At 41.0% G+C, this 24,336-nt stretch overlaps 1 protein-coding gene across 3 annotated transcripts in view; it reads right to left on the reverse strand.

Moving 5' to 3' along the window:
* The window catches only part of dpy19l3 (dpy-19 like C-mannosyltransferase 3), a 66,185-nt gene that overhangs the window by 28,462 nt on the left and 13,387 nt on the right, over nucleotides 1-24,336 (reverse strand). For all 3 annotated transcript variants that reach the window (XM_041973424.1, XM_041973585.1, XM_041973497.1), the window contains exons 4-9: nucleotides 21,156-21,246; nucleotides 15,133-15,254; nucleotides 14,616-14,761; nucleotides 6,490-6,613; nucleotides 6,155-6,289; nucleotides 2,074-2,205 (exon numbers count right to left, since the gene is read on the reverse strand). In XM_041973424.1, coding sequence (XP_041829358.1) covers nucleotides 2,074-2,205; nucleotides 6,155-6,289; nucleotides 6,490-6,613; nucleotides 14,616-14,761; nucleotides 15,133-15,254; nucleotides 21,156-21,246 — 750 coding nt within the window. The remainder of the gene's footprint in view (nucleotides 1-2,073; nucleotides 2,206-6,154; nucleotides 6,290-6,489; nucleotides 6,614-14,615; nucleotides 14,762-15,132; nucleotides 15,255-21,155; nucleotides 21,247-24,336) is intronic.

A 24,336-nucleotide genomic window follows, 5' to 3' on the forward strand; every position in this document is an offset into this window, starting at 1 on the left:
TATTTTCTGACTGGGTTTTTACCAGTTTATTTATTAACACATTTATATTCTTCGCATTATTAATCTAAGCCTTGTCTTCTATTCCATTTTTTCCGTTCCATTTTTCTAGTGTCCTATTTCATTTAATTTTATTTTGGCTCTATTTACTTTAATATATTGTTAATTTTAACAATAAAATAAACAGTGTTGATTTCATTTCATTACGTTTTACAGTCTTAGTTTCCCCAATACCCCCAGTGAGGATTAAGTCATCATTCTATGAATAGGTGTGTGTGTGTGTGCGTGTGTGTGTGTGTGTGTGTGTGTGTGTGTGTGTGTGTGTGTGTGTGTGTGTGTGTGTGTGTGTGTGTGTGTGTGTGTGTGTGTGTGTGTGTGTCTCGTGGATTTGTGTTCTGGGGTCTGAAAAGATCTGTAGAAATAAAGAATGACTGATGTCAGGAAACGTTTTGATTTCTCTGTGGATATGCTCCATGCTGCTTTAACCTCACAGAGTGACACCTACTAAACTCAAATCAGTCTGCACAGTAATTCGTCATCACAGTCACATTCCTGTGGATGCTCCGACATGGATAATTTGCAGCGAGTATTGCTCTCCAACATCTCACAGATGGACATCTCCTGGACAAAGTACAGATGTGAGACCAGACTTTGGAAATAGCGGCGCTTCATTACTTTCCTCACAGCTTGATACACGACAATTACGGGTTATATTCGGACGCATTGTGATGAGCTGCGAGATTCGTGTGACTGAAACGAAACAGTCTCATCCAGTGAGTCGGTCATCATAAAATTTCACTTTGTCACTCAAATGTTGTGATGATTTAGTTACAAGCCAACAACCCTGCTAGCTCTCACTGAAGTCATTTACAGAAAATGTTTAGAAATAATTAAAACTAGATTTATATCTTTTTATTGTGCTTTCAGAATAGAAACTGTTTGCGTCAGCTCTGATCTACCAAGCAGATGGTGGAAAAGAAAGTGAAAATAAGACTTCTGTGTTAGTTTCATCCAAGCGTTTGTATTCAGGGGTCTGGAGACAATCATGCAGACATGATCACAATTATTGAAAATAATTATTACACAGTGCGTTCCAGATATTCCCAGACCTAATTGCCTGTCTTTCTGAAGCACACAAACATGCTGTGATGTCACTGAGTGATGCAAATGATCAGAGCAGAAACCTGCTGTCACAATAACAACACAGCAGCCAACATCTGGCCATTTACCTTCATCTACAGCAGCAATGTTTTTATCTATTTACTACTTTACATCAGTCGTTTCTCCTCACGTCACAGCAGATGCAAAGACCCTTTTAATCCATTTTAAATTTAATTAACTTTACAGATTTATTTTTTCATTATTTACATTTGTTGAACAAATTAAACGTAGTTCTTTCTTTGGTTACTTTGTGTTTTTTTACCCAACAACTGATCCTACAGAAAACTCCACAGTACTCCTTTAAAATAACTAAAATGCCATAACCCATGTAATTAAAATGGCGCTGTCATAATAACCTCAATCCCTATGACTATACCACAGAAATAAAGACATGTTAGTTACTTTTAAATGAGTATGCCTTTTTGTGATATCTGGTTTTTCTACACTATCCAAAGAGCACCTCAGACAAGAACTGGTTAATTCCAGGAAGCGCTCCTACACAAGCTGGCATGGCCGAGGTTGACGTCATAAAAAGGACAAAACATTGTTCATTCATCAAAAACGTCATGAAACACGCCGCTGGCCTCCTGCATGTAGCTAAACTACAAGTCATTTGTTTTAATAAATATGTGGCTTTTTACTTGAGCCTGTTACTTCAACCAGCTGATGGGGGACTCTAGTTAAGTAAAAGACGGATTTCGAGCCAAAGCTCATAATTTAACAGTACTGTGCACACTGAGGGTGAATCCATACAGATGACTGAAACTCTCCTCACCCACGAGAACGGCGACATTATAGCACTGAGTTTGTATGTAGTCACAATAAAAAATGTTTTATATCTGGTTAGAAGCATTTTTCTGTGCAAAGACAAACTAAATAAGATGTAGACACGTCTAGCAGGAATGAAACACGTACCTGGCAATGTCTGATGAAGAGTGCAGATACGATGAAGCTCAGGACCAGTGATCCTAGTATCATGGAATTACAGAACTGCAAAAGCCACACCGACAGCAGGCCGCTCACTTGGACAAGGTACAGAGTTGTAACCTACACACACACACACACACACACACACACACACACACACACACACAGTTGTTTGGGATAGTTTAGGTAGATAATTCAGCATGCTGTCTGCAATCAAAGGAAGATGTCTCTAATTTATACTATTTATACACCAATTTATTAATAAGGTTGGTTTATTCACTATCATCAATATTATCATGATCCATCTTATTACTATTTACACTATCATATTATCATTGAGTCATAGTTGTAGTAAATTTATAACCAGTTTCAATCTTTTCAATTGTTATAAACTGTCATCTCAACAATTTGTTAAAAACATTTACAATTAAAACCATACTATTGTGACAACTACTAGAAATGTTATTTATCATCATTGCTAACATTATATTTATTTTATTTAACCTATATACAGGTAGTCCAGGGCTCCAGGCTAACTATTTTTACTAGGAGCACAGTGGCCCCTAACTTAAATTTTTAGGAGTGCAAGGAGAAAATTTAGGGCCGCACACTGAAATCGCCTTGCAAAGCAAATATTTACATTTCCTCTCATTTTCACTGTATTAGTGATAAATACTTTAACAATAAATTCAGAAATTACAATGTTTACAATTCACATTTTTTTGTGCAGCATAAGAAAAAAAAAACATCTTACTGGTCGCACTAATACAAAACAAGTAGACATAGAACTTATCAAATCAACTCAAATCAGATTTGATTTGATTTTCACTTTGTAGTAGAAACAGAACGGCAACTTGGTCCCCACCATCCCCCACAGGACATGGTATGACTGGTCCATGTAGTTCCTGGTACTAAACAGCTTCAGGGACTGATCCTCCTCTCCAGCCGCGGTTCCCACTCCTCAGTAAGAACAGCAGCTATTGGCTGTCCTAAAAGTCGCTAAGTAGCATAATCAGCCTGGTACATATAGCTGTAATGGATGCTGCCATAAAGAGGGATGTTGTGGGAAAGGCAAAAATTGATTTAAAAAAAAAAAAAAAAAAAAAAGTGCTGTTTTTTTTTTAAGTGTATTTTGTTTTTTAATTAGGAGTCTGGAACATGTCACAACACTAAACTTTTTAAATATTTTCGTCCACACTCTTCATTAATAGACATTAATATCTGACGTTAAGCCAGCGCAGGATCCTCCAGCAGCAGCTTTTATACGTTTCATTTTCAGCCTGGTCCTGAAACAGAGGTGAACGAATGCAGCTGCTGCTCGTAGGAGAGGGTCTGCACAGCACCGCTCCTCATTGGGAAGAGTAAACTTAGTTCATTCACGTCAGTCTCTAAAAGTCTCCAATAACCAGAAAAAGTCGCTAGATTTGTTGTTAGTCGCTTTTTTAAAAAATTTTTAAAGTCACTAGAGAGGTCTAAAAACTCGCTAAATATAGCGACAAAGTCGCTAAGTTGGCAACACGGGAATAATAAATTCACCCAAGACCGCCTCTTTCCACACATAAGCCACACTGGTCGTTCATCCCTGCTCACACACACACACATTAGCTGTCTCCTTTTCTCATGTTGAAGTTAGTTTGAGTCTGCAAATCAGCAGCTGATTTGCACATTAGTGTACTACTACTGGGCTGAAGAGGGGAGCAGAAGTTTGTTAGCGACAAACTTAATGCAGGTATAACTACTACAAAAAAAAGACCAGCAAATGTTTTGGTCGCTGCTGCACGAGTAGATGAAAAATTCACTCGCACTGTCTCACATTTTAGTCGCAAAATGCAACCATTTGGTCGCAGTCTGGAGCCCTGGTAGTCCCACTGAGACACACTGTCTCATTCATAAAAGAGACCCGTTTTGGACAGACAAAACATTTAGTTACAGTTACAGATGGCTCAAACACAATATAAATTAGAGTTCATTTAAAAAGGCAAAAAGCACTTTAACCTAATACCTGAACCTAATAAAATCCTGGGAGCATAGGCTGGGACTGTTCTAAGTAGCAGGTAGGAGGATAAAAATGATGGTGGGAGGCAAGGATGGGTTTGTAAATGAAGATATACCAGTGCAAGAGTCTGTGGATTGATACTGATGACCAGTAGAGCCTTGGTGTACGCTGTGTAACGGTGAGTGAGCAGTTTACAGTCGGATATACTGCTTCATGAAAAACATCATCCAACATCTGCAGTGATCTGCAGTCATGATGTCTCCAGAGACAAGACGAGAAAGAAAGTAGAAGCACAACCTCCTTCTGGCACTGAACATTAAACAGGATTCAATACCAACAACAAATCCTAGTTTTATTTTAGTTTCTTTAAAAGATGTGAAATATGAGATTTAAAAGACAGATTCTCATCCATCTGATTCCCCACGAACTCAGGAGATGCTCCTACAGATGCAGTTATAATTTCAGTAATTTACAACATCATCAACGTGTTGATAATAATAATTACTAGTTACTCTTGTTTTCTGTTTTTATACTAATTAGCGATACGTTTTCCAGCTCACAGTACCGGGGGTCTGGACCTGAGTCCTGGGTGGGGAGGGGGATTATCTGGTTGTTTTGATTTGAACAGCGTTCAGGTCAGATCACTGATTATTATACACGATGCACGCGATCAGAATGATTACATTATTGATTATTGCTATCTCCCTGATAAACCGGCTCCTCCTCAGGGCCTGGGGGTGGTCTTATATGGGAGCATGAGTTCTGGATCAGTTCTCTCCCATACGGATGTGAGGGCGACTCAGATCTCCGTAGTATTTCTCAACAACATCATTAATAAAATTCATCCATCCTTGGCCTGGATATTGTTGATCCACACTGTTGATACCATCTTCTACTTCATGTGTCATGTCTGTTTACTTTCTTTTTCTTTTGTTTTTTATCAAAGCAAAAAAAAAAAAAAAGAATACAAAAAACTGAAAGCAGAGTCCTGCAGCTTCATTAGTAACAGATGATCTACTGTTAGAAAATCCTCTTTGATCTGGAGTTTCCTCCTCATCCAGATCCAGACCCGGGTCTGGTCTCCAGAACTTAATGTGCTGCATCACATCATTTGTCCCATTTGCATCATTTATAGCCAGAACAAGTTAAAATATTTTAATAATAATTAAAACACACGTTTGGCTCAATAGTTACCAATGAGAAGTGAAGGATTGGTAGTTATCTAGAGTTCTTTCTGGAAATCCTCTGGAAGAGGAAGAACTTTCTACTTTTTCTCAGCAGGAGTTAATTCACAAAAGACAGAAATCAAAGGCAAGATAAAAATTAAAATAATTAAATTAAATGTATATTTTGTCAACCTGCATTACAGAAGAGGGAAAAACAGGATGAAGACAGACAACTGCATGTTAACGTCACTTCACTCTGCCCCCAAATGTAATGAAGTACTCAAATATTTGACATGTTAAACTTGTAGTTTTTTAACGCTTCCTCGTGAATCCACTTCATCACATCTGACAGCTGCATCTACTTAATAAAATGTTTTGCCTAAATATAAGAAGAACTATTTTAATAACCAGTCACCTGAAGATAAGTTAACATGTTAGTGACGCGTTAATGTAAATTCCTTTTAACGGCGCTTTTTTTTTTGGTTTTACACGCGATTATTAGTCGTTTCAGGAAGTCACGCAGGAATACTGTAAGGTTGTGGATCAATGAATGAATGAATCTTTTACATGGACAGTTTAGCTCTAAAGCTCTGCAAGATGCTTCTCTGGACACAACTAAGGTCATTTTTATTTACTGTGGATGTGAACTGAAATACAACCATAGTATGTCACATCTCAAATACCACCTGCTGCTTCAGAGAGCTCCTCCTCTAAAGACAGACCGCGATGGAGCAGAGACGCCCTGATAAAGGTGTAAATCTCTTAATTATTAATCTGAAGCCATGAGTGTTGGGAACATGTCAAATATTCTTACATCCTAAAAATGACCAGGAAAAACAAGGAAAAAGAAAACTCTGAGAAGACCACACTTGGCTGGAGGGTCACGTTGGAGTCGGATTAAACCCACCTGTGTGGTTGTTAAGAGGTCGACACAGTCCAGGGTGTAAATGATGAGGGCCTGAACGAGCAGAATGAACTGGTTGAACTGCCACGTCAGACAGAAGCAGAACGTCGTCACGTACATCAACCACACCATCACCTTCTGAAGAGGGAAAACACACACAGGGGTCAGATACTTGAATTGGACACTAATAACAAACACTGCAGCCCCATTTCATCTGTGCCGTTAGTTCTATATCAAGAGCTGGATTATTGAGAGAGTCGGTTGGTGTTTCACTTCATCGGCCTGTGAGGTGAGGATGGTCAATAGCTTCTGAAAGTGTCTGTGTGTGTGTGTTGTACCTGCTGCAAAGCGGTGAGCTGAGGCCTGAGGTAACAAGTGATAGCGGTGATCTGAAGAGCAAAGAAGGGCAGAGACCAGTTCTCTCTGAGGGAGATGGTGAACTCTACACGAGTGGTATCGACCCTGGAAGAAGGAAGCAAATTAACTATTAACTCACTGAAAGATGAGCAGATGGTGGTGAGCAGATCTGAGCACACGCCGACTAGTCTATTATAACTATTATAACCAATATCCTGCTTAGGACTAACAAAAAAGACAATGTAAATATATTTTTTCAATTAGTCAGTTTTTTTGTTTTTTTTAAAGCTTTCTTACGTTTACAGACGTAAACCTCTGTGAGCCTCTGCTTTATTGTTCATTGAAGGCTAGCAGGGTACAGGACAAATATCTCATCTCAGGAGATAAGTATGTAAATCTTGGACTTTTTAAGTAAGAAAATCTGACCAACAATAACCTCTCAAGCTTGACATCCATGTTATTTTCTTTAATATATATTTGTAAAGTGATGTGGTGTATAATATAAATTATTAACTTTTATATGAACTGTCAGATGAACTTAATGTACAAGAGGGGTAAAAACAGAATCATGAAATTACAAAAACAAAAAGACATTATAGAAAAAAAACAAGTTACACTAAACTTTCGTTGGACCACCTTCAGCTATGATCAACAGCGTTCTCTGTGGTCGTCGCAATAAGCTTCAGCAATGCCGCAAGATTCACTTCCATCCAATGTTGCATTAACTTTGCTTCAGGATCTTGTATTGAGGATGGAATAGTCCGACCCCTGCGCAAAGACTTCTCAAGCACACCCCAAAGATTCTCAAAGGGGCTCAGGTCTGGACTCTGTGGTGGCCAATCTATGTGTGAAAATGACGTCTCCTGTTCCCTGAACCACTCTTTCATAGTCTTAGCCCCATGAATCCTGCATTGTCATTTTGGAATATGGCCGTGCCATCAGGGAAATTGGATTAACCTGCTCATTCAGCATATTCAGGTAGTCAAGCTGACCTCATTGTTTGGACACATAATGTTGCTGAACCTAGACCTGAACCTGGACCTGCCCAACTGCAGCAACCCCAGATCATAGACTGCCCCCACAGGCTTGTACAGTAGAACTAGACATGATGGCTGCATCACTTCATCTGCCGCTCTTCTTACCCTGATGCTTCCATCACTCTGGAACAGGGTAAATCTGGGCTCAGACCACATGACCTTCTTCCATTGCTCAATCAATCTTTGTGCTCCCTAGCTAATTGAAGGCTTTTTCTCTGGTTAGCCTAACTGATTAGTGGTTTTCTTATGGCTACACAGCTGTTCAATCCCTTGAGTTCCCTGTTCATGTGGAAATGCTCTTACTTTCACTATTAAACATTGCCCTGAGTTCTACTGGTGGTTTATTACCATCTGATTTCACCAAACATTTAAATGATCATGGATCGCCATCAATTAAAATTTTTTTCAGACCACATTTCTTCCTGGAAGATGATGGTTCCCCACTATCCTTCCAGTTTTTTATGTGTTGGACAGTTCTTAACCCAGTTTTAGTATCAGCATCTCAGATGTTTTCTTTGCTTGATGCCTATTATCTGATCCTTCTGAAGCAGAGTGAAACAGTCTTTAAGGAGTCATTCACCAAATGAGCCATCAAAACACATTTTCAAAATGACACCACACCTGTCTACCTGCTGTGAAGTAATCACATTACCAGAGCGTTTAAGCAGAATCAATTCCTTACAAAGTCTACTGCCTGCTGGACAAACGGACCATAAACATGATTTAAATGTTGACAGAACACTGACCCAATAAAATCTGAAACCATTAATTCCCTACAGGCTGACAGAGCTGGAATAAAATTATACTGCCTATACGGTGACATAAAGAGCAATAAAAACATTTTAAAGCCCATTTAAAAAAAAAAAAAAAACTATTGGAAATTAAAAAAAGAAGAAAATGTAAAAGGACAGATACACAAACCAATATTGACAAGATGTCCACTTGTATGTTTTTTGTAGTTTACGTACATTTTTTATTTAAAAAACCAACTCACTCATCCACTTGTTTGGGTTGGGCTCTAATTTGGGGGCTGTACTACCTCTACTCAGTGGTGTTCTTTCTAGCTGCTTCCGCACTGCCCCCTACTGGAGGAAGATGTTACAGCAGCACCAAAACAGAAGTTTGGACTTTTGATGCACCTGCCTGCACCTGCCCAAACACGCTTTTCATTTTTCAGCGCAGTCTTTATGTTTTGGATTGTGTTTTTAATTCATGTTAATTATCTGCGTTCCACAGCAGCAGATATATCTGGACTTTAACAGCCCATCATTCAATCTGCTGAAGGTCTGCAGGAGAGAATCTTAATCTTTTTTATTAACTAAACAATTGTTTACAATTTTCAACTTTTTTTAACAAGCATTTCTTATAAAAAATTAAAAGCTAAAACTCCCAAGAAAAAAGAACTTTACAGATAAGAATAAATGTACACAAATGAACAAAAAAAGATTTCAGGATTTGTTATCATTGAAGTCTAAGCGGCACAAATTTTAAAATATGATTTTAACATATTTTGTATGATGATAATGTGTTTTGCAAATAAGTTTTACTTCAGTGATGTTTAAATTTGTTTTATATTTAAGATGTTTGGTTAAATTTTTTAGGGCAAAAGTCTGATATCAGTGTTTTAAACAGCAATTTGCAGCCAAGCATGGATACCGAACATGAGTTTGAAAACTTTGGCTAGGACTTCAAAGAGACTGTCGTTTCAAACTGATGTCATAAACCAGAATGGTGATATTGTGACCTCATTTGCAGCAAAAGCAAAACAAGAACTCCTAACAGAGAAACCGCCTCCCTGCACCGTTGTCCCTGAAAGAAATTCAGCAAACACCAAAAGAAGTTCAATCATGTACAGGAAGAAACATCTTTACAAAACGCTCTGAAGTAACTTTCAGGATGGTTCTTTAAAAAACTAACTCAGACCTTGTTCTGTCACCAGACCAGAACCAGTAATAACAGCTCTTTGGATGAAGACGTGTAACTGAGTCCAGGAACTAATTATGGTGAAAGAGATGGCGAAATTAAATCTTCAATTTTTCACAACAAATCTTATTTCTGATTTAAATAGATACCAAACATTTTAATCTTGCTGTATTAAAAACAACCTAACACTTCTCATGTGAACAAAGCCAAATTTTTCCTCTGTATAATCAGCTGAATGTCCTCAGCTATCTGCAACGCGGCCGCATTCATCATCTCTTTCCACCAGGATTCTCGCACCATGTGGGATGAAATAAAAAGATTCCCTGATGTTGGACGTCTCTTAGTGGGAGTTTGAGGGCTGCTGTTGGCTTCTGCATTTGGTAGAGAGAAGCATTTCTCACTGCAGTTCAATGTGCAGCTAAATACCAGCTGCTAATGACAGCTCGCTGGATTGTGTAGAGTTAGAGATTTTAGACACCGTTCTGGTTTCGTTCTGGAGTATCAGAATCATGGTGCTTTCTGGCAAACTGGCACACGTTCACGCCAGTTTGACCAGAAGCAAAGTGGGAGGACTTTACTTCGCAGAAGTAAACAAACATCTTGGTGATTTGGTCCTGAATGTCGGTGGTTACTTTTTTGTGTATTTAAATCGCTGATGCACGATTTTTGCCAAATTAAATAAAACTACATAAATATCAAAATGATTCATCACTGAATTAAAAGTTGTGATTTGCAAACAAAGAATCATTAAAAATATAACGGCAAAATCATACCACTTAAAACTTTGTTTGTACAACTTTGTTGACATCAGGTTAAACCGTCTGACTCCATTATAACCAATGATGAGGTCGCAAAACTAAAGCAGCTCCTAGAAACAGATAACACAGTTTTCCTGTTAGCTGTTTTGTTTGCGTGCATATTTGTGGTTTGTGAGCCGGGTGGGAGGGCCTAACTTCAGATCCCAAGGAGAGCATAGGCAGCACATAGTAAAAGGGAAAATAAATCCAGATTTACTACAAAAACAAATTTTATTAACAGCAAATTCTAATTAATTTATAAAATCGATTTATAGCTCAGCCCTAGTGCTGGTGTTAATTTAGTCCACTAATAATATTGGCCCGAAAGGGTGACATGGGCCTCTCCTCCCGTGGGCTCACCACCTGCAGGAGGGGCCATGGGGGTCGGGTGCACTGTGAACTGGGCGGCTGCCAGAGGCAGGGACCCTGGCGGTCTGATCCTCGGCTGCAAAAGCTAGCTCTAGGGACGTGGAATGTCACCTCTCTGGTGGGGAAGGAGCCTGAGCTGGTGTGCGAGGTTGAGCAGTTCTGGCTAGATATAGTTGGACTCACCTCGACGCACGGCTTGGGCTCTGGAGCCACTGTCCTTGAGAGGGGCTGGACCCTCTTCCATTCTGGAGTTGCTCCCGGTGAGAGGCGCCGAGCAGTTGTGGGCATGCTCATTGCCCCCCGACTTGGCGCCTGTACATTGGGGTTTACCCCGGTGGACAAAAAGGTAGCCCCCCCCCGTCTTCGGGTGGGGGGACGTGTCCTGACTGCTTATGCACCAAACAGCGTTTCAGAGTACCCACCCTTTTGGAGTCCTTGGAGGGGGTGTTGGAGAGCACTCCTTCCAGGGACTCCCTCATTCTGCTGGGGGACTTCAATGCTCACATGGGCAATGACAGCGAGACCTGGAGGGGCGTGATTGGGAAGAACGGCCCCCCCTAATCTAAATCCGAGTGGTGCTTTGTTATTGGACTTCTGTGCTCATCATGGACTGTCCATAACAAACACCTTGTCCAGACATAAGAGTGTCCACATGTGCACTTGGCACCAGGACACTCTAGGCCACAGTTCGATGATCGACTTTGTAGTCGTGTCGTCGGACTTGCGGCCGCATGTCCTGGACACTCGGGTGAAGAGAGGGGCTGAGCTGTCAACTGATCACCACCTGGTGGTGAGTTGGCTCAGAAGGTGGGGGAGGATGGCGGTCAGGCCTGGCAGACCCAAGCGTGTTGTGAGGGTCTGCTGGGAACGTCTGGCAGAGTCCCCTGTCAGAAAGAGTTTCAGCTCCGATCTCCGGCAGAGCTTCAACCATGTCCCATTTGAGGCGGGGGACATTGAGTCCGAATGAGCTGTGTTCCGTGCCTCTATTGTCAAAGTGGCCAGCCGCAGCTGTGGCCTTAAGGTCGTTGGTGCCTGTCGTGACAGTAACCCCTGAACTTGTTGGTGGACACCGGCAGTAAGGGATGCTGTCAAGCTGAAGGAGGAGTCCTATCGGGCCTTTTTGGCCTGTGGGACTCCAGAGGCAGCTGATGGGTATCGGCGGGCTAAGCAGAGCGCAGCTTCGGGGGTCACTAAGGCAAAAACTAGGGGCATGGGAGGAGTTTGGAGAGGCCATGGAGAATGACTTCCGGATGGCTTCGAGGAGATTCTGGTCCACCATCCAGCGGCTCAGGAGGGGAAAGCAGTGCTCCGTCAACACTGTGTAGGGTGGGGATGGGGGGCTGCTGACCTCGACTCGGGACGTTGTGAGGCGGTGGAGGGAATACTTCGAAGACATTCCCATTCCCACCAACACGTCTTCCGATGAGGAAGCAGAGTCCAGGGTAGCTGGTTCTGGCTCTCCTAACTCTGAGGCTGAGGTCGCTGAGGTGGTTAAAAAGCTCCTCGGTGGCAAGGCCCCGAGGGTGGATGAGGTCCGCCCAGAGTTCCTTAAAGCTCTGGATGCTGTAGGGCTGTCTTGACTGACACACCTCTGCAACATCGCGTGGACATCGAGGACGGTTCCCCTGGACTGGCAGACTGGGGTGGTGGTCCCCCTCTTCAAAAAGGGGGACCGGAGGGTGTGCTCCAACTACAGGGGGATCACACTCCTCAGCCTCCCCGGTAAGGTCTATTCAGGGGTGCCTGAGAGGAGGGGTCCGTCTGATAGTCGAACCTCAGATTGAGGAGGAGCAGTGTGGTTTTCGTCCCGGTCGTGGAACAGTGGACCAGCTCTACACCCTCTTCGGGGTCTTTGAGGGGGCATGGGAGTTTTCTCAACCAATTTCAATGTGTTTTGTGGACTTGGAGAAGGAATTCGACTCTGTCCCCCGGGGACTCTTGTGGGGGGTACTCCGGGAGTATGGAGTGCTGGACTCGCTTTTACGAGCTGTCTGGTCCCTGTACGACCGGTGTCAAAGCTTGGTCCGCATTGCCGGCAGTAAATCAGAATCGTTTCCAGTGCGAGTTGGACTCCGGCAAGGCTGCCCTCTGTCACCGATTTTGTTCATAACCTTTATGGATAGAATTTCTAGGCGCAGCCGAGGTGTTGAGGGGATCTGGTTCGGTGGCCTCAGGATTGGGTCTCTGCTCTTTGCGGATGATGTGGTTCTGTTGGCTTCATCGGGCCGTGATCTTCAGTTCTCACTGGAGCGATTCACAGCCGAGTGTGAAGCGTATGAGATGAGAATCAGCATCTCCAAGTCCGAGACCATGGTCCTCAACCAGAAAAAGGGTGGAGTGCTCTCTCCAGGTCTGCAATAGGGTCCTGCCCCAAGTGGAGGAATTCACGTATCTCGGGGTCTTGTTCACGATTGAGGGAAGGATGGTGCGGGAGATCGACAATGTGGCGTCTGCAGTGATGTGGACTCTGCATCGGTCTGTCGTGGTGAAGAGGGAGCTGAACCTATGGTCATGAGCTGTGGGTAGTTTCCCGAAAGAACGAGATCGCGAATACAAGCGGCCGAAATGAGTTTTCTCCACAGGGTGGCCGGACTCTCCCTTAGAGAAAGGGTGAGAAGCTCGGTGATTCGGGAGGGGCTCAGCCGCTGCTCCTCCCCATCGAGAGGAGCCAGATGAGGTGGCTCGGGCATCTGGTTAGTATGCCTCCTGGACGCATCCATGGTGAGGTGTTCCAGGCATGTCCCACCGGAAAGAGGCCCCGGGGAAGACCTAGGACACGCTGGACGGACTAAATCTCTCAGCTGGCCTGGAAACACCTCGGGATCCCTCCATGAGCTGGTGAATGTGGTCGGGGAGAGGGTCGTCTGGGTTTCCCTGCTTAGGCAGCTGCCCCCGCGACCCAACTCCGGATAAGCGGCAGAAAATGGATAGAGATATATATATATATATATATATATATATATATATATATATATATATATATATATATATATATATATATATATATATATATATATATATATATATATCTCATTTCCGGTAACATGACCCTCATGCGACTTACCGAGGCTCAGCGAGATCTTAGCATATATACACACAAATGGTTTCCTGTGTCGCCTAAAATCAGCTTCTCTTGCTGAGATGATGTCACGTTCATGTGTTTTCATTCACCAGTGTGGATTACTTTCACCTGTAAAGTCTTTGACAGCATATTACTACTCACATTAGCAGCTAATGCTAACGAGAGCTTCCATGTTCCATAACAGGAAGTGATGTCAACACGCACGTAGTTTAAAATAAATCCGGTACGGTCATTTAAAGTCACATTTACTCTAGTACATGTTTGCACTTTGTCCTTTTATCAAATAATCTGATATACATGGCAGCATGACATAGCTGCTCTCTGGGAAACACTATTGTTCTTGTATTCAAAATTCTTGTAGATGCGTCAAATCAGATTATTACAGTAAGTACAGTGTTTTTATGTTTTTTTAAAATACCTATGAGAATGTCTTTAATATTCAAGAAAAATAGGTGGTGTTACACAATTAGCTGTAAATGAACAGAATCAAACTGATTTCAGGAAATTAGTGATGATGCCCAGCCCTACATATCGCTCATCCCTAACTTAAATGATTCAGATGATTAAATTATGACTAACACTGAATGCTGACCGGTACCCAGGTAAAGGTACCTTGTTGTTGTTATTGTGTATTGTATCTGTTCTTAATTGACCTAATTTGTTTGTGGGCGGGGCTACACACCGGTGCTCAATAAACAGTATTGCTTGTCACCAGTCTTAGTGGTAGAGACAGGTGTGTGTGCAAGCAGACCAAAGGTAACATGACCATGTAGCGTTTTTCTTTTCCAAAATATACCGGCATTTCCAGCTCTTAAGCAATGGCTGCGTCAACATACCTGCCCCCCCATCAGTGGGAACATTATCCATCCTCGTAGAGACATGAACAAATAAAAACTCACCGGTTGAGGATGTACCAGACTCCAGCGAGCGTGCCGGCGAGCCAGGACCCAGACAGGAGCCACGCTGTGAGGTACAGACCGATCACATACACAGCTTGGAGCGAGAACACTGTGTAAATGTAGAAATACACTGGCTCCAGATATGACTGGACCACACACACACACACACACACACACACACACACACACAATAAAAACACATTCATTAGGAGATATGAATAAACACTCATTGTTGACATAAGTGACAACAGCTGAGTCGGGAACACGGTGACATTTTTAAATTACGGGCTGATATTTAACTCCACGGCATTCACGTCTGACAGCGAGAAAGCTGACGAAGCTTAATAAATGACGCTCGGTTAAGTCGATACAGAAACCTTTTATTCCAGTATGACCAAAAACTTTTAAATGCCACAGCACCTAAAACACTGGCCGCTTGTCTCACGCATAACATCAGCTTAGGCCAGTGAGGTTCACTGGGTAAAATGGACGCAGCATAAAGTGAGTGTTGTGTTACCTGAACAGGCAACAATCTGTAGAGAACGCTGAGAAAAACCTCTTGGTAGATGTTCATCCGCTGCAGCAGATTAATGGTCCTCTTGGATTCTGTCAAGTTGTCGTGGATCAACTCTGACAGGCCTACAAACACACAAACACACTCTGTAATAAAAAAGTAGTTTTTCTTTCGCTGTTATTTCTGATCTAATAATCATCTCTGGCTGTGTGACATCTGAAAAGGAAAGTGTTTTCCTCTTGTTAGGGCTCATTTACAGTGCACGGTGCATCCAGCTGCTAACATCACAGTTTATTCTCCATCCTTTAATGGCCAAAAGTGCAACAAATGTCTCCACCCAGCAGTGCATTCCAACAAACCCTCATACATCTTATATTTCTAAAATCTAAACACAGCTATGTTTGGTTGTTTCTAAAGAACAACTTCTGAGGGGGTGAATGAAAAGTTAGCGGAAGCAGAAAATCCTCCTTGAGAAAGTTCTTCTGCATAAACCTTAAAGTAGCACTATGCAACTTTTTGACCTTAAAGAAAATTTTTAATTTTTACATTTCTCCTTAATTATGACAAATGATCATCAGATTCCAACAAAAGAACAATTATTAATTAGTACAGATGCATTTATATTAGATACAGAATTCATATCACATCACATAAATGTGGTATTGTCTTATTTTCCACTATAATGTTTCAGCTGAGTAAGCTCAGCTTTTACCTGCTTTGTTCCTCATTAGACAGTCACTGAGTTCATCTCCACACCTCCCAGCTGAGTAAAGTCACCCCACTACCACTAAATATGTTCAAGTACCAGGACTTCTCTGCCACATCAGAAGAGATCAGCTTCCCACAGCAAACCCGATAAGTTTGACTGAGAAACGCCAGTAAAGAGTCGAGAACAGGATTTAGGGATTGATCTGTTGTGTTGCCTGCCGGCCGCTACGTCTCCTCCTCTCCTCTGAGTATAACGAGCTCCTACTGTCCTGGTCGTTAGCTTCCTATCGTTGTCCTGTGCTTTGACTTTGCTACAGGTTTAACCTCGTCCTTTTACTCTGACACACTAGATATAAACTGTGAATTGCAGCTGTTGAGTCCATGAAGCATATTATTAATTTTTATTAATATCCTTTATGGACTTAACAGCTGTTATCATACTTGCAATGATTTTCATTTTTATCTTATTTGTTCATTTGCAAAACAATTACTGTCCTGCTGTCACTCAGTACTTTTCATTTAATAAGCTGAAATAAAACTCAAATCACTGACTTGTTCTCAGTTGTAAACAATTTGTATTTAAAAAAAAAAAAAAAAAAAAAAAAAAAAAAAAAAAAATTTATATATATATATATATATATATATATATATATATATATATATATATATATATATATAATATATATATAAAAAAACATAAAAAACGATAAAATGAAATCTTAAAAATCTTAATATGCCAAATTAAATGAGTATAAATAAAATTAGTTTAAAAAATAAAATCTAAATCTTAAAAATCTGACTGAACATGCCAAATTAATGAAAAAATAAATAAATATCTTTCAAACACTGGTATATTTTAGCTTCCCTTTGCCTGTCTTCTGATTTACACCCTCTTACATCTCTCCTCTTTATTTTCCACCAGTGATACCTCTCTCCATTCATCTCTCTCCCACCTCACTTTTCCTCTCTCCTATCAGTCTTTTTTATTTTGTCATTTATTCCCTTCCTTTCAGACACTTCATTTTTCCACCCTTTCCTTTATTACTCCCCAGTTTGTGCTGTGACAGGAACAGAGTGAACCGAGAGGGAGAAAGTAAGGGAGGTCAGCCAGTTCCTCCACTGATAAGACAAACAGCACATTTATTATCTGCCAGAATTAAAAATTAGGCCAGTTTCCAACAGGGAATCTAACATAATACTGATGAGAAAAATTATCCAACTATTTCTCCTCCTCAGTGTATCCATCATTGGAATCTGCAGCGACTCGTTTGGTCTGTTGGGAAATGAAGTCAAAACTAGAAACCACCTGCTGTCTCCAGTCATTTAATGAAGTTATTCTAAGTTTAAGTTGTCCATGGATGACTAACTGAATCCATCTGACCCTTTTTAAAATAAGGATCCTGTAAAAAGGATACACGTCTATAAATATCTGTCATTTTAGGTATAGAAATAAAACGAAGCCAGAATATTTTACGTCTGGCAAAAGTCAGTGTGTTAATTCTGGTATTAAAGTTTGACAAGGAAAAAGGTCAGACTGTTACTTTATTTTATTATAACTGTGCTGTAACTTGGCTTTGATCCATAAATGTACTTTTATGAAGCTGATACTTTGTACCAGATTTTATCTTCAGCAAGTTAACTTCTATGGCTTAAAAAGTCTTTATTCAAAAGCTAACAAAAGACATTCTTTGGATAAAAGACATCACGTCACACTTTTAAATAACTTCTTTTTTCCAAATCTTTGCTGTTACATATAAAACTTCAGCTTCAGTAAATAATTAGCAGCAGAACTGCTTATCAGTGCTGAAATGATCCTGAAGTCACCGGGGGCCTCATATATAAAGCTGGCGTACGTACAAAAACTGGTGTACACCAATTATAGTCAACTTTTGGCATTTTTAAAAACCGACGGGAGAATGTTCCTACCTCCACAGCACCTCTGACCCTGCCGTATGCACAAAATCTGGAGAAATGGGAAACTGCGACACCAACGGCACAGAATAAAACCAAAGAAATGATGTGAAATGTGAGACATTTGTGCAAAATCAAATATTACCTTTCACAACACGTTATATATTAAAGCTATTTGCAAAAAGTTTTAAAGAGGCATGCTTGATGTTGATACTTCTGGGAGTGCATGTGCTCACACACACAAAAGAAAATTATCTACATGAGAATCTGAGATATATGTTAATAATGAGAACTTCAACCGGTAAAATTTCTGTCATTGTGAAAGAAAACTTGCAAGCTATAAAATGCATTCTAGTCAAATCTTCTCCAGCATATCCTAGAGATTAAAACATCTCAGTGGGGTTCAGGTCTGGACTCTGTGGCGGCCAATCCATGTGTGACAATGACGTCTCCTGCTCCCCGAACCTCTCTTTAACAATCTGAGCCCCCATGAATCCTGGTATTTTCATCTTGGAATATGGCCGTGCCATTAGGGAAGATGGACCTTCCATTTGGGTCCCAATCTTACCGATCCGACCCCAACAGGCTTGACACACTACCATCTGTTTATTGGTGGAAACAAACATCACTTCCAGTGTGACTCTACAATAAGAACAAAGCAGTAAACAGCTCCATATTTAAATATACTGTGGATTTTTTGTTTTTATATGACAACAAAGGCCACAAACTGCTGGATGTCCACCATTCTCCTTTGTTTCTGTGTTGGGTTCTTCTTCATTATAATTCTAGAAAGGTGTCGCACCGCTGAGACATCACACGATTACGTGGCATCAACCAATATGCTGCATACTGGTGTTAAGGTTAAGGCCAACTTCAAGGCATACCATCCAAACTGCACCAGACCGTCCTGTACCAACCCAGACCCGTTGGTGGAAACAGAGCTTATGATTTCTGCAATCATGGATGGAACCATGTAATTTGACAATGAAACTGGAATAAACTATAAAACATGGTACAGTGCCTTGAAAACGTATTCATACCCCTTGAACTTTTTCACATTTTGCCACATTACAACCACAAACTTAAAATCTCAATAAAACAAAACATTTATGTGATTGACCAACACACAGTGGAAAATAATTGTAAAGTGAAACAGAAATGATACAGTTTTAAATTTTAAGCAAATAAAAGTCTGAAAAAAGCTCTCCTTGCTCACTCTGTCAGTTTAGGAGGATGGCCATGTCTTGGTAGGTTTGCAGTTGCCATACTTTTTCCATTTTTGGATGATGGACTGAACGGTGCTCCTTGAAATGTTCAAAGCTTGGGATATTTCTTTTTATAACCTAACCCTACTTTAAATTTTACCACAATTCTATCCCTGACCTGTCTGGTGAGTTCCTTGGTCTTTATGATGCTGTTCTCTAACAAACCACCAAGGCCTTCACAGAACAGGTGTATTTAAACTGAGTAAATTACACACAGGTGGACTCAATTTACTAATTAGGTGACTTCTAAAGTTAGTTGACTGCACTGCATTGTATTCAGGGGTAATAGAATACAGGGAGTTGAATACAAACACTTTTCAGATTTCTATTAATTTAAAATTTTGAAAGTCATGCAAATTTTTGTCCCACTTCACAATATGGGCTACTTTGTGTTGGTCTATCATATAAAATCTCGACAAAATATATTCAAGTTTTTGATTGTAAGGTCACAAAATGTGAAAACGTTCAAGGGGTAAGAATACTTTTTCAAGGCACTGTATATGGTGGAATCTGCTCATATGTGGGTTTGTTTAAGTTTACGAGTTTTTCATGGTTCTTGAGCCAAATGAAGAAAAAAAACTGGATGAGAGTTGAATGAATTTTGACCGATGCCGATACCTGAAGTGATAGAGACGAGGGGCCTTATTTATAAAACTGTGTGTAGCAAAGCAAACTACAGGTGGCGTCTGCGGCGCAAAAAGGAAATGCTGCGCTCTTCAACTTTTAGATTTAAAAAACATCATTTACACGATGGCTCGGGAAAGAATAAGAGGAAAACAGCGGATTTTTTGGGGTGTGAGGTAGAGATCCTGATGGACCACGTTGACAAATGCAAAACGATGCTGCCAGATGTTGTCATCGCAGTGTCAGAAGGCAAGACACGCCAGAGGCATCAGATGTTGCGGCTGGATATCTCAGTCGGTAGGGAATCCGTCTGCCGTTTGAATCCCACAGTGATGAACAGTAACATCTTCTAGTTGGGGCCTCAGGCAGGACGCTGCAGCCCACAGTAAATCGTTTTGGAGAAAAGTGTCTGCTAAATGACAGTAATGATGCCGGTAATGTAGTCTTTTGTTTTAATGTATAAAATAAATATGTACAGATACATCTGAGATTGGTAGTTTATTTAGTGTTAAATTATATTTCTTTATAGTTCCTGGGTGCTCCAGGTGAGTCGGCAGTGCTGCAGCTGTGATTGGAGAGAGTGAGGCCAGAGTCTCCACCCAGCACCGCAGCAGCCGTGTCCTCAGAGGAAGTCTTGCAGGTGCAGAGGGACACCATCACTGCTATTAATGTGGCCAAGGAGATGCAGGAAAAGGAGACTGTCTTGACAGAAATTGGGACAACAATTACAAAAGGATTGTTTAACAATAAATAAATAAATAAATAAATAAAGCAAATCCACCTTTTGTGTGTATAATAAGTGTTGCATCACTTCTAGATGCTTCAGTCTGTCCCACTCTGCTGGATCTCAGAATAAATGGCCAAAGCTTACTTTTCATATTTTCTTTTACTGACTGGTAAATGTTGGCAGCAGACAACACCTCCACCTCATCATTTCACTGATTTTATTCTGCACCGTTGGTGTCACAGTTTCCCATTTTACCAGATTCTGTGCGTACGCCATGGTCAGACTTTGCATGGAGGTAGGAACATTCTCCCGCCAATGGATCATAAATCCCAAAAGTTGACTATATTTTGCATACGCCTGTTTTTGTTCCTACGCTAGCTTTATAAATGAGGCCCCAGGTCTCCTCCAGAGTTTCAGAAGAGGATAAGAGGCCAACAGAAACAAAGGGTTTGTTGAGAAAATTAATAAATTCAATTATATTCAGCATTTTCCATTTTTTTAAAATATCCATCAATGTATATGGATAATGACTGAGAGGCAATCTGTAAAATGTATAAAATGTGTTGCTGAGAGCATGCTGTAAGTCATCTTTGGAGTAGTCCAAAGTTGGAGTCCCCTGGTAGCCATGTTAAATTTTCTAACAACACTGTCTTCGCTGAGGACACCAAGCTGACAGTTTGCATGGACTCTTTTGTTGTTGCATGTTTAATTATGTATTTTTACCTCTGATGGTACCAAAGAAAGTCTTGAAGGATGATGCAACAAAGAGCCCCTCCAGGTTAACAACCTACCTTCCTGTATGGATGGTGCCTGCAGCATTTGCTTGTAGTAAGAGTAGTACAGTCCACACTCCGTCCGGAATGAGATTTCCCGCTCCACTTCCTGAAAGCAAAAGGGGGAATTTGGTGGTTTGAAAGCGAGCACCACTGTTCTGTGTAATATGGAAAACAGATACCCTGGCAAGACATGACAGAAACAAGAGGTACAGCAGCAAAGCAGCTAATAAGCCTCAACAGTTACAATCAGAAAGGTAACTCAGCTTTGGGGACATTTTCCCCCGAGACATCCCGTTTGCCGTGCATGATTACTGCTCCACGGCTGAGAAGGAAGACAGAGAAACATAGCAGCTGCAGTGCATTAAGTCAATCAACTATCCATCATACACCGTTTGAAACAGCTTTGAAGCTGCGCTCAACATAAAGAGACAAAAGAAAATCATTTGATCTATCAGTTTCATTATTAAACTAAAATCAAAACTGTTTTCCAGCTTTACTGGTCTGAAGGATCAGAAAATCTGGTACTTGTCTAAAGTTAAGGCATATTTTCGAGTACTACCACAACACAGTTTGGGGGGTGTTTTTTTTTTTCAGAAATGACATAAGCTCACAAGAAGGACCATAAAAATGAGACCAAGTTATTTCCAAGAAAAAAAAGCTGATAGACCAAGTCAACTACATGACTAATGGAAAGGACCAAACCACACTGTTATTTCACTTAAACTGTTAAAGCTGAAAAAGCCACAAACCCACCATGAAGCCGAATCATCCTGCGAGGACAGAATGTGCTGCACTGACTCATTTATTTATCTCATGGCACCAACAGAGGTGGGATGACGTTCATCATATAAGTTTAAAGATTTCACCAAACTCCCAGCATTTCTCCACCAAAATGCTCTGTGAACATTATTAGTACTAGTGTTGATGGTTCTTTGAAGACATCTCCTGATCCTGGGACTGATTCCTGACTCCAGTGGCACTATTCTACCAGAGCAGAGAAAAGTGCTTAAACACTTTTATACACCAACGACTTTTATACCGCATACTGCTTATAGTTCAACAGCACAGACCATAAGAAGAAATATGCTTACATACATTATATGCAGCTTATTTTATCCATGTTTTATGTATTAGAATTCCTCTATTGATGTCAAAGAATGTCAGTACTAGAGTTCCACAAGGTGCTGTAAGATCTTCTTTTTTGTTCACTTTATACAGAAATTACTGTAGCTGCAACTCTAACAACTTAATTTTAAAGTTGTCTGACGGCACAACAACAATTTTAACTGGAAAGAGATGACTGCCTCTCCTTCTACTACAGACAGACCGCTATGTTCAGGTCATGGTGTACAAAGTACAGTCTATTTTAAATACAAACAAAAACTAAAGAAACTATATTTGATAATACAAAATTCACATCTCACAACCAAACAGCCAATAAAGCAATGGAGCAAGGTGCAATGTGAATATACACCACCTATATGCAAAACTGGCCCAAAGACTCCACTCTACAGAGACTAAGATTGTATGGTGTACTGTAAGCTCTACTTTTATACGGTTATATCCCATACCTCATGATATCTTCATAAGGTACGGGACAGCTGCCTGGTTTGTTCCTCTTAGCTTGGTGGTCACGTTTTACCCGCTTCCAAAGTGACCAGAAACAGATATCTATAAATAAGCTATGCAGATTCAGGCTCAAAGAATCCTGAAATCCCACGTCACTCTGAGTGTGTATTACTACCTTCTGGGAGACAATATATATTCACCAAACATAAATGTTGTCTGGTGTGTCTGTTGTTTTGAAGTTTTCTGTAATTACTGATTTCATTGAGCTCTTCAACTAACTAAGACTTTTTAAGTATCTAAATAATAAAGCAGACCTGGAATCAACATAATCAATTACTAAGAATATTTATCCTTAACAGCACAGCTCTCACCCAACAATAGAAAACTGCAACCAGAACAGTGATGCACCAACAGAAACAGGTTGGCTTGCAGGTAGTGAAAAGCAGCAGGAACTCCTACTGTGCACTGAGATTGAACATCTGGGGGGGTAACATGTTACTGACTGAACCCTTTGAACTGAGTGACAATGCAGCTCATCTACAACGTGTTTTGTTCAATATTCAAAGTGTAGTACTGATGATGGTAAAATAAAAAAGTCTAACCGTGAGCTGAGAGAACCACAGCAGATTCTCATGGATGGTGTTGACACACCAGGCCTGAGTCACAGCCAGCAGCCCCGCTAGCAACAGACCTGCTACCATGGAAGCACTCTGTTGCCACGGCCACCGTCGTAGAATGTTTGAACCGGAAAAAGAACCGGATTGTCCAAGCAGAGAAACTCCCCCTCCAGCCCCCTCGTGCAACGCATTAGACCCCAACATGGTATTGCTCCTGCATCTCCCCTGAGCTGATCCATCGTGTGAAAGACTCAAATTATCCCGTAGCTGGCTCAGCTTCCCTCTCTTACGAAACTCCATCGCCTGGGAAAACAGGGATTATCTGGAAATTCTTGAATCCTTTGATGAGCTGAGTCTAGGCAGGTAAACAGTATCCTCCTGGGTTAATCTACAGGAGGGATTCAAACCCATTAGTGACATAAATGTCAGTGTAGGTGCAGTTTCTTCTTTTTCTCTTCTTGAAGTCACTCCAAATAAATTAAAAGCTTTTTTAATCACTTCAAGTTCCTTGCCAAAGGAAAAATGCAAAAGCTATCGCCGAGGGAATGAGCAGCCGGTTTCCTTCTCAATCCTCTTTTGAGTTTGCTCGAGGCAAAACAAGCCTTGGCCTTTCACCAGGAATTATGAGAAGATGACTAATCCCCAGTTTATATTAAGGTCAAAGAGGGAAGGCCTCATGTTCACCCTGAAAGCTGGTTCACGCCTCAGACAGCACCAGTCCTCTCCTCATTTCTCTCTGTTAGCATTTCCTCGTCATAAATCTTTGAGTAACTCCAATCTTTGTGATGTGGTGCTTAAAGAATCCAAGGACAGGTCCCATCCAGGACTGGCAGTGCTTAGACTTCCCCCTGCTTCATATCTTCCAAAGTAAAAATATGAAACAGCCCCAGACTTCCACGAATCCGATCAGCCTTCTGAACAAATCATCTACTACAGTAATGAGAGAGAAAGCAGATAAAAAGACCGACCGCGCCACAGAAAGTCTGAACAACAGGACCGGCTGCGAATAA

Source organism: Melanotaenia boesemani, chromosome 1, assembly GCF_017639745.1.
Source record: "Melanotaenia boesemani isolate fMelBoe1 chromosome 1, fMelBoe1.pri, whole genome shotgun sequence".
Classification (NCBI taxonomy): Eukaryota; Metazoa; Chordata; class Actinopteri; order Atheriniformes; family Melanotaeniidae; genus Melanotaenia; species Melanotaenia boesemani.